Source organism: Haliotis rubra, unplaced genomic scaffold (assembly GCF_003918875.1).
Source record: "Haliotis rubra isolate DU_JTF1 unplaced genomic scaffold, ASM391887v1 Scf1408, whole genome shotgun sequence".
NCBI classification, from domain to species: Eukaryota; Metazoa; Mollusca; class Gastropoda; order Lepetellida; family Haliotidae; genus Haliotis; species Haliotis rubra.
This window is the reverse complement of record NW_025765346.1, coordinates 42,397-62,570: the sequence shown is the minus strand read 5'-3', so window position 1 is coordinate 62,570 and position 20,174 is coordinate 42,397. Positions and strand designations below refer to the sequence as shown.

Below are 20,174 nucleotides of genomic sequence, written 5' to 3'. Positions count from 1 at the left end.
CGAGGATCTTACTGCATTCCCCGGGACAAAATATACCTTCAGAGAAAAGTAGAAAAAGACATTTTGCTATATCCATGCACAGTGTGTTGAGTCATTCTCAGCAAGATCCGGGTGCTCTAATATCACGAAATGGTTGTATTTCACCTGATGATATTACAGCATTCCTGGGGACTAAATATACCGTCAACAGAAAGACATTTCGCTATATCCATCCATAAATCATTCTGACCACGATCTGGATGGGCTGATACATTTCTGTCAAACAATGATACTGGACCATGTATACCCACAGATGACGAAACAAACACACTGCTCTATACACGTGGTATGCTCACATTTCAAATCCTCGTTGATAATGTCGGGATACGACGCCGGGCTTTTACAGAACCGTCAACCTTAACAAACAATAACTTTGCGAAAAAACCTCACGGTGCACACAATAACCCGCAGTCTGCACGACATAAGGAATATGAGGAATATCATCAGTAGAAATCTGACATCTAGACTTAAGGTGAGTTGACCCGGAACGAATCCTCAACGGACCAGGATTCGTGTATCATTAGGGACATGAACTGGTGTTTGTTACGCTGATCTGTCACGTGACAAGGCCCGCACTCTTTCCATAGTCTCTTCTCTGTGCTTCAATCCACAGGGGTTCGAATCATTGTTTGGACAATACTTCAATCACACTGCGGCGACAGTGACAAGATCGGGTTGTACATACATCAAACAGGTTCTCAAATTTTGGATCCAAAAGACGTCAACACTTAAAACGTAAGTCACATTTGAGAGAAATTCCGTTAAGTACATGATTGCTCTAAAGGTAATAGATATAGATTATTACTGAGTGAGTGAGTGAGTTTAATTTTACGCCGCACTCAGCAATATTCCAGCTATATGGCGGCGGTCTGCAAATAATCGACTCTGGACCAAACAATCCAGTGATCAACAGCATGAGCATCGATCTGCGCAATTGGGAACCGATGACATGTTTCAAACAAGTCAGCGAGCCTGACCACCCGATCCCGTTAGTCGCCACTTACGACAAGCATGGGTCCTGAAGGGTAATATTCTAACCCGGGTCGTAAATGATCACTGGAAAGTACTAGTTGGGAATGACTGCTGTATAGTAAGAACTGTAAATGATTGCTGGAAAATAATGTAGATGGTTGCTGGAAAGTAATGGTCGGGAATGATTGCAAGAAAGTATTGATTGGGACTGATTGCTAGAACGCAATGAATGGGAAAGATTGCTAGAAAGTAATGCATGTAAATGATTGTCTGAAAATAATGAATGTAAATGATTGCTGGAAAGTAATGAGTGGGAATGATTGCTGCAAAGTAATGAATGGGAATGATTGTGAGTTCACTATGTAGAGCAAGGTCCCATGGTCGTGCAAGTAACTTGTTCTAGTTCCTACTGATTGTGTTCCCAGGTCTTATTGTCACCATACGTTTATGGAGTTCAGTGGGGCAAAGTCGAAGACTTACTCTCACACTTACTTTTCACAGTTCGGGCTTCCACATAAATCGTATCTAGCTGATATACTGTCTAAATCAGCGTTAAATCATACTCACTCATAGAGGTCAGTTAGATCATGTTTCCGAGATACACGTATAACTGACTGACTGACTGACTGACTGAGTTTAGTTTTACGCCGCTTTTATCAATATTCCAGCAATATCACGGCGGGGGACACCAGAAATGGGCTGAACACATTGTACCCATGTGGGAATCGAACCCGGTTCTTCGGCGTGACGAGCCAACGCTTTAACCACTAGGCTACCCCACCGCCCCATACATGTATAATAGCGAGTTAGAATGTTAAAGGGTTTTAAAAAATGTCACTTAACATTGTTAAGTTTTGCTCTTAATGAACCCTTGGGTATATATAATATTCACAAAATACAGTTAAAAACGGTAATATTTCATTATACAGCTTGTATTAGGAATCTAAAACGCACCTCCCTCGAAAGCTTTTCGCGATTACGCAAGATAATGGGGTAGATGGTCACGTGGTCGCGTGACGTCATACCGGAGAGTCGCACACGGAAAACACATCAACACACGGAAAATACAGTGGTACCGAGCCTGTTCGCTTACTGAAGTCTGCTTCTAGGTTAGAAAATAAATCAATCCACGAAGTCAAACCTGGATTTGGATGGCATACTAGATACAGATATCACATACATACAACCTTTTCAATTTGAAAGTGTTTCTAGCGGCAACATCGACAGGGGTATTGTCGACGATTCCACCAGTGTGGGACGATCCCGATCCCGACTATGTTTTGAATAGACCTACTGCAGACTGGTATGCAAGTCACTTGCCTGTCACATGTTCATGGAAAACTGATGAGATACCGTGGTCACGGTAAAATTTGCAGTCATGATAACGGCAATGTTCGATCAATGTGTTGAGGCTGTCTTCCGGTATACATCGGTATGGGAAGGTAAACACTGAAATAGTTACGTTCGAGGTTCATGATTTTATGAAGGTTATTAAGTAACTTTCAGCTTTATTTCATAAACTGCGTCTTCTGCTAAATTTATCCGTAAAGGCTTTAGTATGGTGATAATCCTTTCTATGAAATACGTACCGTTACGGAAGTCGATAACTTCGATCTCACTACTGTATTGTAGAGAAGTACCCTAAATTCGTTTGTGGATGTTTTCGGAAAAGTCGGTGTATCGTCTCTGGTATGGTGCATCAAACATCAGTTTTATTACATTTTCAATTTCCATACAGTGTAAAGCATCGGTTATATGTCGTGATACTTAGTCATATAAATCTGCAAAATATACATAAAATGTAAAATGATAAAGACCTGTAACCTCCTTAGCAGCCTATAATCGATGTAATAAATAACATAGATGGAAAAAACAGAACTGACAAATCATTTTCTTTCTCTTCAACTATCAGCTAGTGAAAAAGAAATTCTTCATTGTGTTCTAGTAGTAATGTGTAAAGTGTGCCAACGAAAGACCAGCGATCAAATCAAGAAACCAGCACTCAAAAATTAAAGCAAATAATTTATTTGCATACAAACTGTTTATGACAAAATAATGAATACAGTGTGTACACCAACATCATGAAAGCAAAGGCTTGCCTGTATATTAACTGGATGGACTGGTAAAAGCCTAAGAAAACACGATTGCTCTCCAATATAACATCATGTACGTGTGGTGACTGCAATTTGGAAACATTTACCATCTAAACAAGACCCAGGATTCAAACAGACGAATACAATATACCTATAGACATCAGGCACAACTGGTTTCAGTTCACACCCTAGACACATATACATGATTTCATTTTATATCTTGATGTCAGTGAATTCACCAGTTCCTGTTTACTAGTTATAAATGAAAGTGTCTGGCAGAATATCCAGGAAAAATAGGCTGTTGTTTCCTGCAAGTCTGTAGGAAGGAAACATGGTTCTTCTCTCGAGAATGGCCCTGAGTAAGAATTCCACATACTCTGTGAATATACTTTACATTGAATTAGAGACATTTTGTAAGACAATTTCAGTATATTTTGTTTTGGCAACCATAATGATAATATTCTTTGAAATCTGTACTAAAGAAGTAAGTACTTTTGTCTTGACAAATGCTGAGAGGGAAAATAGATATAAGGATTAAAAAAACTGTCTTTGCAAACAAGACTTAGTGTTGACTCATTAGTTAGGGAAAAACACGCACACGCACACGCACACGCACACGCACACACACACGCACACAATTCATATACCATTTTAACATGGTAGGGGACCAGTCCCTGGTGGATAATACCTGATGTGACTCATTTTTAATTATGTGCTCTCTCTCACCACCGCACCCATATGTTGCAAGTTCTCATTTGCGTCCGGAACGCAACTCTCTCGGTCTCAGTCCCAAGTTGACATTTCGGCCTCTGTGTTTGTTTGGAATGTCGAAAGGAATGCCCAATATATAGCATCCTTATAAAGTTTTAAGTTTTGCCTATTCGTATACATATTTCGCCAGAGGTTAGGTCTCTTTCACAGCAATTCTTCGAAAAGTGTAACGAGCACAGATGACCGTTCGTGGAGGGGTTCACAAAGTCCGCACGACGACAGTAAACAATCTATGCCCTACCTCTTGTCAAATAGAATTTCCCAGGAAATGCACATCCGTGTTGTTTACGCAGTTGGATAATCATCAAAACTCGAAGTGCAGTTTTCAGTTTCCAATACATAATCACAACAACGCTTCATTCAAATATTGCGCTTCGTGTCACTTTCAACTCGATGGCGTATACACTACGGAAATGTCAACACACTGAGCGGACTCTCGGGTATGACGTCACACCCACAGACGGCAGACCGGCAGAAAGAGTGGGCGGGGCTAAAGTGGTTTTAGTTTTGGTGCATATTTATAATTTTTACGACTATTTTTCGTAAATAGGTGGTGCAGATGTGGTATGTATTCATGTTTGAATGTCATTATGTTATAAAAATGCATAGTGTTTAACCTATATAAAAATCCTTTAACGAACATTATTGTGACGAGGCAGGGAACGTTTGAGAATACAGCGATGAGGTAGACTTTGTTTGCAAATAGAATGGTGGCCGTAAATGTTGCAGATTTACAACTTGTCGAGTCAAAAGATTTCTGAATATATTATCTAGGTAAAGAATGTGTTCTGTAGTTGTGGAGATCGATGCATATTGCATCATATATTAGTGAGTTAGAATCTTTGTGACGAAGCAGAGTATGGTTAAGAATACAGCGACGTAATTGTTGCATTTACAATTTATATATTGTCGAGTTGGAAGTTATTCGGAAATATATTTGTAAGGAATGCCGTCTGTTGTTGTGATACACTGAGATCGATGTATATTTCATCAGATAGTAGTCAGCATTTGGCATGGCCTTTAATCAATATATGTTTGAGGACTTATATCATTTCCAGTAAATCTTTCCGGTTCTGAATCCACATCCTGTATAGTATCATATTGTCAGTTACATGCCCTTCCTTTGTTGTCCCTTAAAATACTGAATGAAATCAAGGTAATACGCATATGCTTATGGAACTTTTAAACACACCTGCACCCATTTATGATGCAAATATACTTCCCATCAAGTTTAGACTCACTAGTGTAAATGTAGTCACTTACTTCAGGCAACTGTTCTAAACTAAATTTTGCAAAATATTCCATGCTGTTTACAGGTACTGTTTACACGTGAACTGATGTATTGTAAAACAAATTCGTACAGTTGAAAAGCTTATTGTCATGAGTTCAAGAAATGATAAAACTCAGTGAAAATTGGCGAATTCTTTACAAAACTTTACACCAAAACGCAGCGGTTCACATGCATGATATTTGCACATGCTTTTCAGCAATTTGATGCATGGTCCTCTTGCAATTCATCTGCATAAGGTTTGCAGTTGGTTCCCCCAAATTCATCTGCGATGTAACCATATATATGTACATAACATATATATAGTGAGTGTTTTAAATGAGTCTGAACTTTTGATGGGAAGTATATATCTTGATCAACAGTGCAACTCGTCATTTGATTATGTCAATCACAAAGAGATGAAAAAAAGTATTATCTAAGTCTGTGTAATTTCGTACTTCTGTAGATATCCATGGAGCTGAGGACCATCGTCTTTGGGCTGTTTGTTATACTTCCGGTCACCTTGTCCATAGATGAAGATGAAGTAGATGGAAAAACCTACAAGGTGGGTATATTATCGTTCATGAGTATCTAGGCTGATATATTCATTCATGGTGGATTTCAGTGGTCCAGTTCAATTCGCAGCCATTTACATGCCAATGCAGAATAAGCGGTGTGCATGTAGATACCTGTTTTGTGCTTTGAACATTATTTTTAAGTTCGGTCCTGTATTTAGATATTATGTTGATTGCGGTTATGTTACTTGTAACTTCAAGCAACAAGAAATTAAGAAAAAACAAAATCCTGTATCCTAGGAAAGTCAATACCACTCGATAAAACGGCAGTGGTTATTCTATCCATAACGTCCGAAATTTATTTGATTTTTTTTAAAATAATTTTTTTGTCCGTATTTACAAAAAATAAAAGAAACTCTTATTTCCTATGAACGTAAATAACCCTTTGAAAGTATATCTATCCCTGATTGTAAAGTGCCGCGGCTCATTTACTTATGAAAGACTTGTTCTCATTTAAACAAAAACATGAGAATTACCTGAAAAGATATAAGGATTTCAGGTCTGCATCATGATAAAACTGAGCAAGATATTTAGAATGTTAGAGAGAGTCTACTGCCACACAACAATTGTAGGATTGTGATTCATACACACATGCTAGACTTATATCTGGGCTGTAAATGGAATCAGCTTATAGCAGGCATTTCCTCTGACTAGAACGTGTTTTGTCGGTTACATTTACATACAGTACCTTTGTAGCAGGGCGTGGAGTCATCCCATTGATGACATCATTACCTTGTCAGCTTGCTTACGGGGTTAACCTCTTTGGTCATGTGGACAAAGCGTCCGACTTCCGATATGAAGGTCCGTGTTTCGAATCCCAGCACGGGAAATTTTATGGCCGCTATGTTAGCGCCCATCGTAGGGCTGAGCACGTTCATATGAAATGTCAGCTGCGGGGTGACTTACATTTATATACAAAAACCTATTTGATGTTATCATTTCCTTTCTGCACGTTTAGGACACAATAGAAGTGAAAGGCGTGACGTGCAGCTTTGCTGAATATAAAACCAATGACGGTGGAGGACCTCGCGGACTGCATCTCTTTTCGTGTAAGAATGGGAGCTTAAACATGGATAATGACTGCATTTACTACGGTGGGAACCCTCACGGCTGCAAGAAATATAAACCAAATCAGCAGAACAGTATCAAAAAATACTACACAACACTGGCAAGAAGTGCCATGGGCACAGACGAACCTTGCGAACCAGAAAACATTACTGAAAGTCTCTGTGACAAATTCTACGTTTGTATTCAAGGGAGCTGTATGAACAAGCAACTGACTAATTTCGATGATGAGTTATAGAATCTACTACAAGTTGAGCGTTTATCTTGTAATGCTGTAATGCTGTAATTAAAGCGATAAAAGGTAACCATGAGTTGTTGTCTCTGTAAACATATGGTATATTCGGGATTAAACTTTCTCAGTAAAGTACGGATTCTACTACCTGTGAGGTTGACTTCAATCCAGGATTCGACGCAGAATGTCAGAGTAAGGCACCTAATCACTAGCACACAATGTAGGCGATCTAAACTGCTCAGACTCCATGGGACCCGTGAAGATCCAGGGTAGAATAGGTCTTCAGCAACCCATGCTTGCCACAAAAAGCGACTATGCTTGTCGTAAGAGGCGACTAACGGGATTGGGTGGTCAGGCTCGCTGACTTGGTTGACACATGTCATCGGTTCCCAATTGCGCAGATCGATGCTCATGCTGTTGATCACTGGATTGTCTGGTCCAGACTCGATTATTTACAGACCGCCGCCATATAGATGGAATATTGCTGAATGTGGCGTAAAACTAAACTTACTCCGTGGCCTCAAGAACAACTGGTAGTCAAGATCACGTACTATGTGTACCCCTTTGGGACTGCTCCCATAGCCGAATGAAGACCACGTCTTTGTTTTCTCTCGAAATGCATGGTTGATGCATGTCATCGTATCTAGATTGATGCTCATCATGTCGATCACAACCTAGGTCCGATCATTTACGGACCGCCATTACATACCCGGAAATTTTCTGAGTGGGGTTTTCAACAACACATAACATCATGAGAATATCAATTAAAAATGCTTTACTCTATTATACTCGACAAAATAAGTTAGGGATATTGATATTTTTATGATTGACATTTTATCAGTGTGTCAATGAATAAATCATTATTCATAATTTCAAAATTTACATATATCCCTAACTATTTTTGTCCAGTATATATTGCTATGATGTATTGTATTTGACAATTACAACGTAATCCTGAAATACTTAATTCAAAGCATGTTTTCATTGCTCAGATCTCTTTCATTCTGAGTTGAATGTCCTCATGTTAGAGTGAATTTATATTCCTTGAACCTCTTCTCGGAACACCGCAGTTCTCCTCTTTGACCAGTCGCATTTTACGACAAACGTCGGTTGCTGAAGACTAATTCTTATCCGGATCATCAAGGCTGGACCTTTTTAGGAAAAAGACACGGATGACATAAAGAGGACAGACGATTCCTTATTTTAAATCCCAAGATATACATTGGTTATGATTCATGGTTCGTAAGCACCGTGCCCTTGCTCCCTGTAGCTAAGCATTGTCACTTTAATTTGGGAGTATTTGGAACGGCCTATAACAGACGACCATCTTGTTGCATCATCTGTCATTGAAAGCCACTATTAGTGCTTGCTTCCAGTAGCATTGGGAAATAACCTCTTCCTGTGAAAGTAAGTCTGACCTACCCTGAATTCCCGAGGATAAATTATTCTTACTCCGAACAGCAGTAGTTTTCTAAATGGTTGTCTAGTGGAAGGTTGTCCTAAACCTGACATTGTGTGTCATTTGAGGGTTGTGAGGACGGGCTTGTCAGAAGGCAAGTGAAACGGTAGTTTAATACAAGCATGTGAAGTGCTTGGTTGGTTGGTTGTTTAACGCTGCACTCAGCCATATTCAAGCTATTTGGCGGCGGTCTGTAAATAATCGAGTCTGTACCACACAATCCAGTGATTAACAGCATGAGCATCGATCTGCGCAAATGAGATACGATGACATGTATCAACCAAGTCAGCGAGCCGGAAGACCCGATACCGTCAGTCGCCTCTTTCAACAAGCATGGGTTGCTGAAGACCAATTCTTCATGGGTACATGTGAAGTGCACTTGGATATTTTATTATATTTTTGTTACGACAGAGAGGTAAAATTAATGCCTCTTTTGGAACAAAAAACCGATTCTAAGCCAGATCCGGGTGATTCAATGTCTTTGTATTGTAAAATCGTGGTATTGTGTCAATAGGTCATGACGATCTAATGATATCCCGGGGGACCTCTTTTCTTTCAACTGGAGAATTACAGGACTACAGAAAAGAAATTGTATGCGGTGCCATTTTGCTGAAGGGTGTACTCAGAAAAAACAATGCACCTAATAAACATCAAGTTTACCCATAATGATAAGCGTTACGGTTAATAATTTGCCGTGACAAAAGGTTAAAATGTCCCCTCTGAACCAGCAAAATAGAACACAGACAAGTCTAAAATATTCAATAATATATGGAACAAACAATGAGCAAGCTACAATGAATCACAATACAGATTTCTAGTACAATGCAATTGAGTCACAAATCTCAAATATTGGGTCACAAATATTAAATATTAACTCACCAGAGTCTTGACATTTACAGTGAGATCAGATAAACTGATTGAAGGTTGTTTACAGTGGCAGTAGTAGAGGAATAGGCAAGCACGGTCAGTCTTGAATGTTGAACAACTTGACGATGGCAGACAGATGTGTATAACTCCAGTCATGTGATAAGTCTGTGTGTCAACTCAAAAACCAGCCTTTATACAGATCTCACACAGTTCTAGAGCATTCTAGCAAAGCTAGGCTGCATCTTTATCCACTCAGAACGTTCACGAAAGCCATTGTAAACACAAGACATGAAGTCAAAACAAATACAAAAGATTGCCCCATGGGAGGCAACTCTGAAGCGCTATCAAAAAGGCGTGTCGCTACAAATACTACTGCCACAGAACATATATGATGCGAGATGCGAGCCAAACGGGATCGGGTAGTCAGGCTCGCTGACTTGGTTGACACAATCGGTTCCGAATTGCGCAAATCGATGCTCATGCTGTTGATCACTGGACTGTCTGGTCCAGACTCGATTATTTACAGACCGCCGCCATATAGCTGAAATATTGTTGAGTGCGGCGTAAAACTAAACTCACTCACTCACTGTTCAGGCCGATACTGGATCTGTTGAGTCATATAACACTATAACGTGGGCGTCAGCTCGACCTTGTGGACCTTCCTGAGGAACAAATGTTCTTGCAAGGAATACCTTGACATGTTGACTGGTGTTAAGACCTACGGGAATATGGTATTTCAGGAATTATGAGGATGGGACATCATAGCCATATAAAGCATCTCGAATGGGTCTTCTTCTGATTGTTTTTGTAGCTTAACATCCCACTCAGTATTTCTTCAGCTATCTGACGACGGTCTGTAAATAATCGGATAATCCAGTGATTAACATTATGACTTTTACCACCAAGTCAGCGAGCGGGGATTACTGAAGAACAATTACCGATCTCCACGGGTGAGAATTTTTATATGGTTTTAGCGATTTGAAGGAATTCTGCTGTCATTGAGACTTCAGAGATAAACAGGACATGAAAATCTCCCAGAAATTAGGTTGGTTTGTTGTTTAACGTCTCACTCAGCAATATTCCAGCTATTTTGCGGCGGTTTGTAAATAATCGAGTCTGGACCAGACAATCCCGTGATAACATCATATGCAACGATCTACACAAGTGGGATACGATAACATGTGTCAACCAAGTCAGCGAGTCTGACCACCCGATCAAGTTAGTCGCCTCTTACTACAAGAATTGGTTGCTGAAGACCAATTTTACCCGGATCTTTATAGAGTCTTCCCACACAAATTCCACTGTCAATTCGCTAAGCTAAGAAGCTATAATTTCGGTGGTTAAATTGAGATGCACCCCCTAAAGGATAGCGATGCCAATATCTGTGGAATTGCATGTTAAATCCCCACAGTTACTAGACGTTTTCCCCACTGTTGTATGCTTTTGATGAACGTCGACTGATATTTGTTTTTCTGTTTGTTTTTCGTCAATCTTCGCACCTTGGATATAGTGGTATCCCATCCCGATCTGGACAAGCATTTGTTGATGAAGATCATTTAAAACCTGAATCTGCACGAAAATCGGACTGTCAAAAGTATATGTTCTAATGGTCATTGTGGTCATTGAAAAGAATAGTGTTTTGGACAGGTCCGATTCACAAATATAAAATGGGGTCATATTGTTTTGTGACTAATTGTGTGTCACCATACCCAGGCATTTAATCAGGCTCCTAAACAATTGTTTGCTGTGATTGAATTACATTATATGCAGAGCATTGTGGTATAGCTTCATTTCTGCAGTTTACAACACTTATGAACCTGTAGATGCATGAGGTGTCAATGAACTTAGTTTGTCAAACCGAAGAAAACTTTGAAATAGGTCCTGAGGTTTAATTTCGTATCGACACTGGTTGACTTGAAGAATCTATTGACGGGTAAATATATAATGCTAGTGAAAAAGAATGCATAGTCATGAGTTGACTCTGAAAAAAAGATTTCACTTCATTGTAAAGGTAAGGTAAAGATTGTCGAACAAAAGACACAGTCCTCACCCCTGAAGGTTTTATCAGTCTATCCCCAATGCACTTTACCATTACCAAATGCTATGATCTATAAGTAAATGTGTACTGTGAATCTTGGCGATCATTCCTTTGTGGATTAGTTTAGTTTTACTAATCAGTTCAAACTTTCAGACGTCTCATCCAAATAGCGACAAGATCAATTATTGGTTATTGATGATGGTTGTTTCCATGCACCATGACATAAATGTACTCCAAACTTACTGAGGTTTGCCACTTTAAGTACACGGATGCTACCTTGACAGACAAACCTAAAGGGTCGTGACAAGTGTGAAATGTATCCACAAACATTCAGCCTGTAAAGTGCATATGCATTTCAGTACGCAGTGTGCTACACAGTAACCATGTAAGTGTCAATATCACGGGACACGACGACCCTATTCCCAGGGAGAATCTACACTTACAGAGAATAGACGAAAGAAACCTATCAATTGAAAACAGTATTATACATAGACACTGAGACCATTGTAAGCGTTTTTTATCAGTTTGAACATTAGTTGGTCTGCCGTCAGCATTAAAGGATACTTCACAATCATCTTTATACAGCTAATTGCTGCATCTGACAGTTGTTGGTGATTAACTGCCATTATTCAACCCTTCATGCAAATATCATATGTCGATTTTCCCTCAGTGAAGCATTTTCTTATTGACACGGTCTATGCACGAACTATCATCTGGAAATCTGCATGAACATATTCTAACAAGATAAAAACTCTTCCTACACTGCTAATTTTCCATGAAGAATGAACATTGAGAACATTTCAAATTACATGGAAATAACTCAGTTCAACACTTTTTGTGTTTAGAATTGCTCTGTTTCCTATTGAGCATTGCCTTATTTCAAACTAATCCACTCTGTGTAAGGTATGCTTCGTACAGCCTTCTACACGTATGGAATATAATCGTTTCCACCATTATACATGTACATACCACCAACAGTTTGTGATGACAAAATTCCTTCTCACCTTCATTTTGTATACAATGTTAGTTCCTTACGTTGTTGCGCATGCGAACGGTACACATACAGTGTAAAAGTCTAGTGTAAAAGTTTTGATATAGTATTTTCATTACAGACTAGGATTTGGACGTGTTTGGATTTCCGTTCAGCGTAGATCCTCCGTGCCTTATGGTTGTTATAAGAATTGCCTGAAATAATCGTATCCCAATTGCGTAGATTGATGTTCATGGTCACTGGATTGTCTGGTCCAGATTCGATTATTTACAGACCGCCGCCGTAAAGCTGGAATATTGCTGAGTGCGGCGTTATTTAATCAACCAACCAACCAACAACCCTGAAATAGAAAACGCTCTTGTGACTTGAGTGACTGCGTGTCAGTACAAACCCGAGCTATTGCTTCAAAAGACCGGCTGCCATTCATGTTTTCAACCTCCGGTTTGCCTGATACAAAATCGATACGTAACGTTTTTTTGTCAATACTTGTCTCCTGTAACAATGGATTCGTCTATTCATTCACGAATTTCGCACAATAACACATGACACTCCACCCGTCTTTCTGGGAAAATTCAAGCTTACTTATTCACACAAATTGGTATAAGGTTTCAGAGCATGATGCGATGATTGATTTGGATTGATGGAAAATTTGATCTATGGGAAATTATTACCTGGCCTAACTACACACTGATTTCTGTAAGTGCAGGAACTGTAATCATAATATAGTTTTAGATGAATACTGTTAGTTTGTACATTTTATAGAACGTTGCAAACTGACAGAAACGAACTATTCCTTATTCACTGAAAAGCAGTCCCTTTTGAGATGGGAGATCACTAGGAAGTCTAGACTTGCTTCATTTATGACTTTAGCATTGCAGAAAGGGCTATGCAGAAGGGACAATAATGTGCTTTTGGGACAGTTAGACAGATCTATAGCTACAAGTGTGATAGCTCTTTATCTTTATCTCAACTGTTTGATTGCCCACATGGCTTGCGTCAAGGGTGCGTTTTAAGCCCTTGCTCTTTTCCTTCTTTATTAATGAATTAGAGTGAAGCTGTTACCCTGGAATACAATTACACCTTGATGTTGTACAATTATTCCTTTTGTTATTTGCTGATGACATAATGTTATTTGCTGATACCATATATGGTCTACAAAAACATATTAATGTTTTAAAAGGCTTTTGTGAAAGTCATCACTTATCTGAAAAAAATAAAGTTGTTGTTTTTAAACATGAGTTATAGAAACTTGAGAAACGGTTTTTGAATGGGAATCGACTAGAAATTGTACCGTCTTATAAATATTTAGGTGTTATTTTTTTCAAGATCCCTGTCATGGACTTCTCATGTAATAGTGCAGCTTTACAAGCGGAAAACATTGTGTATAGTGTACTTAAATCTTTTCATATATTTAATCCATTACCATATGATCTATTTTTTAAGATGATTGACTCTAAAATTAGTCCCATTCTACTCTATGGTTCGGAAATATGGGGCTTAGATAATTATATAGAAGTTGAAATTTTACAAATGTTTGCATGTAAACGATTTCTTGCAGTTCAATCCTCAACGTCGAACCATGTTGTCAGAGGAGAATGTGGACGTTATCCAATGTATATTTTTACTTATAAAAGGGCCGTTGCATATTGGTGTGAAATATGCAATATGCCTGATACAGATTTGTAAAAAAATGTTATAAGTTATTAGTCCCAGATTGTACCAAGGGGAAAACTAATTGGGCCGCTAAAATCAAACATATTCTCTACATGTATGGATTTGGCTATCTTTTGGAGGAACATTGTGTAGTTAGTGTTAAAGTATCTTTTGGAGGAACATTGTGTAGTTAGTGTTAAAGTATCTTTTGAGCAAGATTGGCGTGCATCCCTCGATAGCAGCACTAAATATTCACTATTTCAAAATTCAAGCCGCGTTTGCTCAATTTAGATGTTTTTCACACTGGCTTCGAATTGAAACAAGCAGATATGCTTAAAGGTCACATGCAATGTAAAATACAACTTTGCAGATTTTGATGCCTTTCGGTATGGACTTACCGAAACAAATCGTCAAAAATGCAAATTCAACTTATAAAGTTGAAAAATAAGGCGATGAAAAAAAACGCGCGAAATCGGAGTTCAAACGTTTCACTAATTTTCCCCCGACTTTTCTGCGGAAAACGGGTTTCAACAGCTGGGCTGCGCTCATAGCACGTGCGCAGTGAAATAGGTTCGCGCAGCTTGGAAGCGGGTTGTCCGGTGAATACTCGGTGAAGGCTTTGGTGTGAGCTATTTTTCTAATGTTTTGTTGATATCTCACAGGCGCGAGCTTTTTATATGTTATGACAGTAAATTAACTGTTTATATAATTTCACGACACGTTCTTCTTACCGAGTCACTTTCTCAGTTCGATACTTAAAAGCAATGTCATTACTTAGCGTTGACAGAATATAGACTGTGACTGTGATATAGATATGTCGTTGTCACAGACAAAACTCAATGTCTTGTTGTATTGACACCTGTGTGTCTGCCTGCCTGTCTGCTAATGACAATATTTAATACACAGCTGCTATCACTGACCACATGCAATTTGAACTTAACACCAATCAGGCTATACACCATAAACAAAATGCATTGATTTATGGCCCGAGTTCGGTCTCTGTCACATTATGTAATTACACAGACAGGCAAGTGTGATAGTTGAACACTTGACATGTTATGATGTCTGTTGATTGCAAAATGTTATACACAAAAAATGAGCATGTATTTACAAACCCCAACATCTCTACATATACACACACAATAAGCCGTGAGGGCATCTGCAAATGAACCAGCCGTTACATTTGAGTGCACACCCACCCGCTCTGACTGGGTTCGGTATCCCGGCTGCTTCGTTTCTTGGGAAGTAAACCGAAGTACAAAATATTGCACTTTTGATTTGCGATTGTACGCTTATAACTTTGTTTATATGTTTTTTCATAACCAGCAATGTATATTATATGTCACGAATAAGTGATAATTGTGTTTTAATTATGTTTGATTTTTTGGTTGCATGTGACCTTTAAGAAACTAAAGTTAATAGATTATTATCGTGCAAAGAACGATATATTGAAGACGAATACCATTTTTTATTAGTATGTAATGTATACCAACATCTAAGGTATCTACTTTCGCCAAAGAAATACAATTTGAATTCTACTGTGCATAAATTTAACATGTTAATGTCAGAGATAAATCCAGAAACTTTAAAACATCTAGCAGTGTATGTATATAATGCTATGCGACTAGACAGTCATTTGTACATATTGTAACATAACCGAACCGTATGTTAAAGTTTATATTGTATATTGTATATATTCTCTCATAGTCAAATGTAAATGTAGAATGGGCCCGTGGCCTCCACTACAAGTAATATAGATTGATTGAATGTGCCAGAGAGATGTTCATCTTGTGAGACTAAGAGAAAGGAACTGTTAAAACATTTAATACGATAAAAAGTAATTTACAATTATCATTTTGTTCTCTCTACTTTGTGTATTGTATATTATTTGCATATTGTATATTATTTGAAAATGTATATTCGTCTGTGGACCATAAGCCTTAAATACAATAAACTCTGTTGACTTTGACTCCCATTTACGAACATGGGTACAACATGGTTTGAACATTTCGATTTAGTGACATTCTGGCTGGTTGGATAACGTTTTAATGGTTTGGCAGGGAAACACTTCTTCAGAAACATTCTTTACACTAGGCCAAAATTATGTTGTTTTGGAATATGTCATCTAAGTGCACATGCATACAGCAAGGGAGAGAATAAGATTGATTATTGTAATATATATTTCACAAACACTTCAACTTAGATGGAGACTACCTTAGACTGCTTACAGAACATTGAATATCAGGCATGGCATCACTCTTGGTAATTTCCGTCAGGGCGAAAAGAAAAGCTATGATCAAAATGCAGTCCTTGCATGTCTTGATAAAGGTGATGCGACAAATATCTCTTTGTTGCATATCTAAAGCCTTATTGTATCAATCAAACAAAAAAAACTAAACTGTATCTCTCACGCAGACCACACAAAGAAAAGTCATTCAACACAATCAGACAGGTTACAATGTCACCCCATAACGTACAAGTCTTTGATCGCAGATCTTCAGCCAGTTTTCAATCCCTCCCAGGTTGTACACAGACGCGAACAAGTGAGTGAGTTTAGTTTTACGCCGCACTCAGCAATATTCCAGCTATATGGCGGCGGACTGTAAATAATCGACTCTGGGCCAGACAATCTAGTGATCAACAACATGAATGTCGACCTGCGATATTGGGAACCGATGACATGTGTCAACCAAGCCAGCGAGCCTGAGCACCCGATCCCGTTAGTCGCCTCGTACGACAAGCATGGTTTACTGGAGGCTCATTCTAACCCGGACCTTCACGGACAGACGCGAACAAGTAAATAGAGCAAGTGCTCATGTGAGAGTTAAGTGAGCTGTGAATAGTAGTTTAATGCCTTTAGGTTTTCCATCTTATGCTTAACAATTGTAGTGAGTGAGTGAGTTAAAATTTTACATCGCATCGTCAATATTACAGCCATATAGCGATGAAACCAAGGTAATTATTTTAAAATATCTGGCGACAAAGGACAATTAAACCAACTAGACTATCACAGATGGAAAACTTGTAATTAAATCTAAAATACTATAAATGACAAGACAATATAAAAACAGGCTACAGATCACCAACACCCGCAATATTTGGTTTTACGCCGCTTTTAGCAACATTCCAGCAACATCGCTTTAACCACTAGGCTACCCCACCGCTCCAGATTGCCAACAACTGAAGGTAGATCACCATAATAGGGACCATGGGGACATAGAAGTGGATATCTATCATGTTGGTACAACGTTTGTGTTCGCCGCCTTTATAGTGTTGATATTTGAATTAGTTGAAAAACAAATGATTTAGACACTTTCTTCCGATAACAAAGGAGAGGATCTCTATGAAGCACTTAATACGGCAAAATAGCTATATTTATTATAATGCATATTCCTATTTTTCACAAATGATTCTTCACAAAGGAAACCTGTACATGTGCAAGCCACCACTCGTCAAGCGGAGCCAATCATCAAACGTTCATTTCAAAAGAAACTAGGGCCTAGATTGTCGAAGCTCTCTTAGCGCTAAGATAGTCGTAAGAGCCATACATTAGCATTAACTTACGACTATCTTAGCGCTAAGATAGCCCCAGTACAGGGGCCCACATTAACATTTTGTCAGACTTGTTCAGCCCAACACCGGATCTGTTGAGTCATAGACATGTATCACTATAACATGGGGGTCAACTAGACCTTACCTAGACCTACAACCATGTTATAGGGGTAGTTGGGTCAGTGTGAGGGAGTGAGGGAGTTTCGTTTTACGCTGCTTTTTCAATATTCCAGCAATATCACAGCTGTTGTAACCAGGGGGATTGGGGATATTTATGACAGGTGACCTACTTCATTTGATGAGTGTGATTAGTGAGTTTTTAATTCCTCTCACGTGACCTCATACGTGGGTTGATAGGTGACCTAATGGAAAAACCCATCCTTATCAGTTCATGACACGCTTAAGGGCATGACATGACATGACAAATAAATCGTATCATCCAATCAATAAACAGGATCCATAAATGAATAGTTGTTTCTGTGACAACTGAAATAGGTGAATGCAATGTGAGGCTGTAACTGATAAGACACATCATATGGTCGGTTGACATATTGCTTGAAATAACCCTATTTGGTCATCAACTGATAAGCTAAATCATGTTATTTACCGTGATCAGAAGTGATGTACCCATAATCCAACACCATACTTGGGTTGCCAAAGATACCTATGAATAACATTTTGATTTTGGCAAAATTTTGACAGCTGACCTATTTAAAACGATACGTTTGATGAATGACTTTTTAAAATCCCCAACACGTCCTCAAATAGATAAGCCCCTCACGTGGTCCATACTCTGATTGCTAAGAACGTTATCAATGGATAACCAACCGTCTCGATATCCTGTCCCTCCGGTACCTTATTGATGATTCATCTCGCTAAACCCACGTGTGTCCGACCTCAAACTAGTACTCCTAATGTAGCCAGTAAAGTCGATGTGTGTATACAGTAAGACTTGAGTTTAAAACTAAAGATTTGAGTTACTGACTGTGACATTGACACTGTTGTCAGTAGAGTGTGATGTAAAATACTGTATATTTTTATTTGTGAATATTGACAATAAATCATTATCAAGAGTATATTTGCATTGGTTGTCTATGTATAGTGTAGTCTTTGCATACTGCTCTCAATATTTGGAGTCATGGCTCTGTGGGAAGAGTATGTATGGCGATCCCGAACATCCTGGGAATTGGCCCTGTTGAATGGTATGAACCCTTGAAAAGCTGAAGGTTAGTTGAGACTGTGGATATCTATCAGGTTCGCTGCCATTTAGACTCGGGCCACTGTTAGGGGTGGGCGATAATACCGTATAACCGGTATATTGCAATTCGAACATCACAATACGATATATTGCGGTACACTTATCGCGAACCGGTTCTCCCGATACGATCGGTAATTTTCGTCATGTAGTCAAAACTACTAATACCATTTATATTTCCTTGATATTATTGTATATTCATAGTTCTGAGAATGTATATTGGTCATATAATTGCATTTGCGTGACTTTTAAACCATTTAGATAAAAAAACTAGATTGGTACCGGCACTCGTTGTAAGGATAAACAACCCAAAATGGCGGACGCCGCTGCAGACGCTTTTTCTCGAAGTCTTTAATTTGGAAACATTTTCAATTGATCTCTTGTACAATCACATCTGAGTCCTGACAGTGGCCAGTGGCATTGTTTCAAAAGAAAGGAAACAGTAATTTCATTACCTTAACCCATGTGTTACACTTTCACAATATATTGCAATACATAGTGCAATACGCCAACACATATCGCAATATATCGCAATACGAAAATTTTGGCAATACCAACCCTAACCACTATGCAGACAACAACGTGTCCCGTGTGCAATCTCACCTTTTCGAGAAGGGGTGCCATGCTTAGACATCTCAGGAATCAACACCGACGAGCAAGGCAACCGTTACAAATCTTAGTTACAAATGTAAATCCACATCACTACCCCAGCACAGCACCAATGTGTGGAATCAAACCCAAGTCTTTGATGTGACGAGCGACAAGCATGGGTTGCTGAAGAATTCTAACCCGGATCTTCACGGGTCTATTAAATATCTTTGTGTGATTTATTTCATCTTATTTTCAGAATTCTTCGTGAAGAAAAACGATATATTTTGTAACTTTTATCTTTAAATAATCATGAATAAAAATACATATGACTGTGTAATGTCTGTTAAAGTTATCACCCCCTTAGATCATTTACCTAAATTTGGGAATAGAAACAATATAGTAATCATCTTGCCATGATGAGATTCATTGTTGAAACAATAAGTTTAACACAAATCTGTACGGAAACGAAATCGGCCTGAAACAAAGAAAATTCATATTATACAGATTTCAAATGTATTCTAAAATTAACTAGGTTTACACATGAATACTAATGACTGCCAAGGAATTACAACAGAAGCACAAACAAGATGGCAGGTACAGGAATAAACCACCTCTCTGCTATTTAAATCCAAATTTATCTATTTCCGAAAGGCAGAGTAATTATTGAGCTCTCAAAACAATACCGTGGAATTTCAACTTATATTAGTTATTCCATGTCACCCACACACCAACATGAGTCAAAGTCAAACCAGTT

At 38.6% G+C, this 20,174-nt stretch overlaps 1 protein-coding gene across 4 annotated transcripts in view; it reads left to right on the top strand.

Moving 5' to 3' along the window:
• Positions 1-243: 243 nt before the first annotated feature.
• Positions 244-20,174, top strand: part of LOC124268955 — a 61,942-nt gene continuing 42,011 nt past the window's right edge. The window contains exons 1-4 of one of the 4 annotated variants that reach the window (XR_006896384.1): positions 295-511; positions 653-774; positions 5,609-5,707; positions 6,676-7,087. Coding sequence is in view for 2 of the 4 variants with exons in the window: in XM_046703978.1 (XP_046559934.1) it covers positions 470-511; positions 5,609-5,707; positions 6,676-7,020 (486 nt within the window). In the remaining 2 variants the exon portion in view is untranslated. Of the gene's footprint in view, positions 512-577; positions 775-5,608; positions 5,708-6,675; positions 7,088-20,174 lie in introns of those variants that run through there. The other 3 variants (XM_046703978.1, XR_006896383.1, XM_046703979.1) reach the window with 3 other exon arrangements.